Raw genomic sequence first — 5988 nt, forward strand, 5'->3', positions numbered from 1 at the left:
AGCAGGTGTGGTGAGCTGTGAAGATCTAACTTGGTGAACAGCATGATGCAGAAAACAAGCCCAATTTACAAGTTACAGCTAAGTCAATCTGACTGAGTTATAATTATGTACAACTGTTTCTGGGCTGCCTGCCATTATATAAGGATGGCCAACATGCTGTAGGGTAAACATTTATGGAGTACCTGCTGAATGTTCTGCACTGGGTTCTGCACAAGTACTCTGTCTTGTTCAGGCCTCAGATCAATGGGCCATGGTCTAGATTCAGAGCATAGCAGGTGCAAACTCTAGAGAGTTCTTTGGGGCATCTACACTTATGGTTTTGAGAAGCCTTCAGCTATTCAGCAGAGAGCTATTATTCCTTGTATTAAAGATCCAAAAGGTAATTCTGGCACTTGGAGACTATATGGGAGCAACTTGTCATGCTTGCATTGGTGGAACAAATGTTCGAACTGAAATGCAAAAACTTCAGGCTGAAGCACCACATATTGTAGTTGGTATACCAGGGAGAGTGTTTGATATGTTAAATAGAAGATACCTTTCTCCAAAATGGATCAAAATGTTTGTTTTGGATGAAGCAGATGAAATGTTGAGCCGAGGATTTAAAGATCAAATCTATGAGATTTTCCAAAAATTAAATACAAGTATTCAGGTTGTGTTACTTTCTGCCACAATGCCAACTGATGTGTTGGAAGTGACCAAAAAATTCATGAGAGATCCAATTCGAATTCTAGTGAAAATGGAAGAAGTGACCCTTGAAGGAATCAGTTTTATATTAATGTTGAAAGAAAGGAATGGAAGTTGGATATACTTTGTGACTTGTATGAGACTCTGACCATTACACAGGCTGTTACATTTCTCAATACAAGGCGCAAGGTGGACTGGCTCACTGAGAAAATGCACGCCAGAGACTTCATAGTGTCTGTTCTGCATGGTGACATGGACCAGAAGGAAAGAGATGTTATCATGAGGGAATTCCGATCAGGGTCAAGCCATGTTCTAATCACTACTGACTTATTGACTCACGGGATTAATGTGCAACAAGTGTCTTTGGTTATAAACTATGACCTACCTATCAATCATGAAAACTACATTCACAGAATTGGCAGAGGAGGTCGATTTGGAAGGAAAGGTGTGGCTATAAACTTTGTTACTGAAGAAGACAGGAGGATTCTTCATGACATTGAGACTTTCTACAATACTACAGTGGAGGAAATTCCCATGAGTGTCGTTGACCTTATTTAATTCCTGGGATGAGATAGTTTTGAATGCTGTGCTCACTATTGCTGAATAGATAAGCGATCACAACGTGCACTGCGCTTCTTTGGGAATATTTGAATCTTGTCTCAATGCTCATAATGGATCAGAAATACAGATTTTGATAGCAAAGCGACATTACTCATGAGCCCTCCTGAGGAAAGTCATTGGCTTTATCCTCTTTAGAGTTAGACAGTTGAGGTGGGTATAAAAGATGGGGTCTGTAAAATCTTTCTTTCTTAGAAATTTATTTCCCAATTCTGTAGAAATGGTTGTATTAGATATTCTCTATCATTTAATAATATACTTGTGGACTAAAAGATATAAGTGCTGTATAAAATCAGCCAATTATGTTAAACTAGTATATCTGCCTTTATTGTGTTTGTCATTAGCCTGAATAGAAAGGCCTTTAAAACTGATTTTTTTAGAAAGCATTTGAATGCATTTTGTTTGGTATTTCATTTATTCAATAAAGTATTTAATTAGTGCTAAGTGTGAACTGGACCCTGTTGCTAAGCCCCAGCAAGCAATTATATCCTAGGTAGGGTTAAATCCCCAGTAAAATTGCCACATTGCATGTCTTAATGAAGTTTGAATGTTAAATAAATTGTATATTCACTTTAAAAGGAAGAATATAAGATATATAGACGTTCAGTATAATGTCTATAATTGGGAAGAAGTGGGAACAGTTAAATGTCCATCAATAGGGGACTGATTAAATATATCATCACATGTATACATGGTGACATATTCAGTAGAAATACTAAACTATTCCTAAAGGTTAGTGCTGCTTGGGGTAAAGAAGTTTACCCCACTGTTAAGGAACACAGGCACACTTGAGTTTTCCAACCTTTTTTAAGACATCCAATAACAATAAGGAAATGCAAAACCATAAAGAGGAAGAAGCATCGCTTGCTGTTCTAAGCAGTTCTAAAAGCCCTTGTTTATAAAATGGTCATGCACACAAGACAGCAAAACTGAGAAATGTATGAGAACAAATAAGATACATTTTTTTAAAAAGAGGCAGTGGTAGATCTCTGTAATGACAAAGAAATATACCCAAGATATAATATTTTGCTTAGCAATAAAAGCAAATGGTAACATAATATGTGAGAATAATCCCATTTGCTTAATAAAATTATGTATGGACTATCTTTAAATTTCAGCTCAAGCCTCAAAGCTGAAAACAGCAAGTAGTAAACACCCCTACATTCTAAAGGGAAATGCCAAATACAACTCGTGGGATTTAGGAAAAGATGACAAAAGCACACCCAGTTCCAACCCCACCCTATAAGGGAGACTACAAATTCACAGGGAAGTTTAAGTTACTCATACAAGGAGGGTCCTGTGATGCTTTTCTTTCCCACCACCAGGAAGGAGGAGAAGTAGGGGGCTTCCTCCCAACACAAGTCAACAGAGAAAAGTTCCAAAAGAATAATTCACAAAGACTGGAAGTGCCTACAGGAAGAGAGACTGCATACTTGCCGAACTGCAGCAATCATAGCTCACCTGGATGTACCTCTGCACAACACAGGAGGAGTTATGGGCCGATGAAAGCTACCTACTTACCATGGCTGCAGCTGGACACGATGGAAGGCAGGAAGACAGGGGTCAGCATTTGGGTAAGCTGCACTCCAACCATTTGGTGGAGCAAGGACGCATATATTTCCTGAGAGCCAAGTTCATGCTGTGGAAAGTAGCCACACTAGAGCCATTTTGATGAGATCTCACTCAAGAAGGCTTCCTACTGGGGGGAAGGGACACCACCAATAAGTGGCTATAGATTGTGCCTGCAGGGACAGGACTTGAGGGACGGTCACAAGAGGTCAGCCAGCAGGAAACAACAGTAAGGTGACCGACCCCCTGTGACAGACCTTCCAAGAACTTGCTGACGTACTAGAGGGTGTGCAGGACAACCACTGAGCTAAGAAAGAACTACAAAGAACAGCCCCTAAATAAAAAGAACTTTATCCATCTTCCTTTGCCCCAGGGGGGAGAAGATAGAAGCATGAGTGACCCCACCCCTTTCCCACTGCAGGATTCTGAGCCACAGCTCAGGTCCAAGGTGGGAGATGAGAGGAGCTTTAAACTGGATGTGAGATTTAAGTTTCAAATTGAACTGGACTGCACCATTTTTTCAATGCTTGGAAGTGACCAGAAAGCTTTTGTGTCTGCTCCAGCCAGCCTTCAGGGAGGAGCCAGAGAGATTCTATATAACATGATGGATAGCAGGAGCAGAGGAAAGAAAAATGAAGCAGTTTCTTGTTCAGCCCATTCAACAAACCAGTGTATATATAAAATAGCTATTTTTCTATACCTACTGAGGAGTTCTAGAGAGAACCAAAAAAATAGTAATAAAATAAAACAAATAAGAGTGGATATCTCTGCAATTGGAAGGGATAAATGGGCAGAGACCTTTACTTTTTAGTTTTTATTGTCCTATATTATTTGAATGGTTTGTAATAAGCTTGTATTACTCTTATAATTACAATAATTAATATTCTTAAAACGTAGGTGTTAACCACATATCAAGCCCAGAATGCTGTGGTCTTCCCCTCAGCAGGTGAGTTTTAGGAGGAGAAGGGTTTGTTCAGTGATGTGCTGGTGAACTAATGGCTGCAGGGTGAAACAGCATCCTGATTTGTAGTTTTTGCTGATTTCCGTGGTGTAAATACTGCCACCATGATTGATTTCAGGCTACCAACAGCTTAACAGCTGGCTCACAAAATCCCTGGATATTTAACAGTTTAACAACTGACTTGCCAGATTCCTGCATATTTAACCATGAGCCTGAACTGGCTCCAGCATACCAGAAAGGCACCATGTGGGAGGCAGTGGCGGGTGCCCTTTCTGTAGCAGCTCATCTCCGGGCTCCGTTAATTACCAGTGACTGACAGGCCAGCCTCTGCCAGGAGTAATGAAGAGTCCTTGGTTTCACGAGTAGAATGTCAGGGCATTCCGGCAGGCCAGCCCCTTGACCTCAACACTGCTCATCTGGGCCAAGTGCAAAGTTCTGCGAAGGCTGAGTGGACAGAAACAGGCAGAAGGCTGTGTCAGAAGAGACAGAGGAGCAGTGCAAAAGCAAACCTCAGACATCAGTGACCTTCTGCAGCTGTAGAGCCCCTTCCAGAGCAAGGATAAGAAAAATGTGGGGAAGTCACAAAGTCAAATATTCCACTTCATCTCACCACAATCTAATAATGATAGTAACAATCACAACTACAGTTTATTCAGTGCTCACTCTGGGATATGTGTTTGTGCTAAAACACTTTACATGGAGCCCCCCAATTTACCCCTCACAACTATTATACAAGGTAAGCACTTTTACTATGTTCACTTTATAGCAGAGGAAACTGAGACCTAGATAGGTTAAACAACTTGCTCAAGATCATCAAGCTAGTTACCGGCAAAAGTGGGATTAAATCTGATGTTTTATTCCAAAAAGGAAAGCTAGATTTCTTCACAGTTTACCTAAATCCCACTGCAGAGTGAGGCAATGTCCCGACAGTAAACCAGGATCCACCAAGATCCACCAGGAGATGCTCCAGCCTGACCTGAAAACATTTAGATCACCTCCCTGTCTCCGTTCAAGAAAAGAGTATTTGATCTGGCTACACCTGCTTCATGGGGTAAAGAAGAGGCGCTAAATTAGCTGTGTGAGCTTTGGACATATCATGTCATCCCTCCTAGTCTCAGTCTCTCATTTACAAAAATAGAGACTTAAGTCAAAAAATCTCTAAGAATGACAGAACCATATGTCTGTCTAGACTCATTTTCTTTATCAGTCCAAATGTCTAGAAAGTCTGGGAAATGAGAGACTTCGTTGTGTAACAGTCATTCCACAAATGTGTATTACTAGGTGCCAGGTACTATTATGAAAAGTGTTGGGGATACAGTCTTTTCATACAAAAGGTTGAGTTCTTCAGAAACCAGGAAATGTAGAGGATCTAGTGGAGAAAACTAGCAACCCCATGCATATACTGAGTGCCAACAGTGTGTGGATATTGTACAAAGTCTAGGAAAACCACTCAGAAGTCAGACTATTAAAATAAGAACGGTAAGGCCACTGGAGTCAGACTAACCTGGGTGGAATCTCAGCTCTGTCATTGTGTCACCCTGGACTGATCATTTCTGAACCCTCTTCCCTTGTCTGTAAGTCAGAGATAATACCAATTTCCCCTCCCAGGATAAAAATGAGATAGCCTATGTAAAGAGCTTAGTTGAGTATTCTATTTCTTTCATCTGAATGCATTCCAAGAGGTAAAATTGGGTGGGCCCTTGATTGAAACATAAAGTATTAGAGAAAATGAGGCTCAGAGACAGGAAGACAACTTGTGCCAGTTTGCCCAGCACCTCCCTGGTTTTAGCACTGAAAGTCCCACACCCTGGGAAGTCCTTCAGTCTCAGGTACACAAGAATGGTTGGTAACCCTACTTAGAGATACCCTCAGTTCATAGATGAAAATTATAAGGCTAAAGAAAGAAAGAGACTTGCCCAAGATAACACAGGTGGTGACGAAGCCTGGACCATCATCCAGATTCCTGGAAATTCAAGGCTCTTTAGTCATTTGCAAATGCATGCAAATGTGTTGTCCTTCCAGGAAACAAAATTACCAAAATTACCATCTTCCAGTTGAATGCATGTGACTCCTGATTAGTACCTGCTGCATTCTGGCATACATGACACAGCTTCTGTGATGCTGATGCAATTAGAGGAATGAGACAAAGCCTGCGC

At 40.9% G+C, this 5988-nt stretch overlaps 1 protein-coding gene across 1 annotated transcript; it reads left to right on the top strand.

The window, feature by feature from the left end:
• Positions 1-298: 298 nt before the first annotated feature.
• On the top strand, positions 299-1242 carry LOC123635141 (eukaryotic initiation factor 4A-II-like). The gene is given in 2 exon segments (XM_045547002.1): positions 299-758; positions 761-1242. Coding segments are annotated over 2 exon segments (927 nt in total). The 5' UTR covers positions 299-313.
• Positions 1243-5988: the final 4746 nt, after the last annotated feature.

This window comes from Lemur catta, chromosome 3, assembly GCF_020740605.2.
Source record: "Lemur catta isolate mLemCat1 chromosome 3, mLemCat1.pri, whole genome shotgun sequence".
In the NCBI taxonomy this organism is placed as follows: Eukaryota; Metazoa; Chordata; class Mammalia; order Primates; family Lemuridae; genus Lemur; species Lemur catta.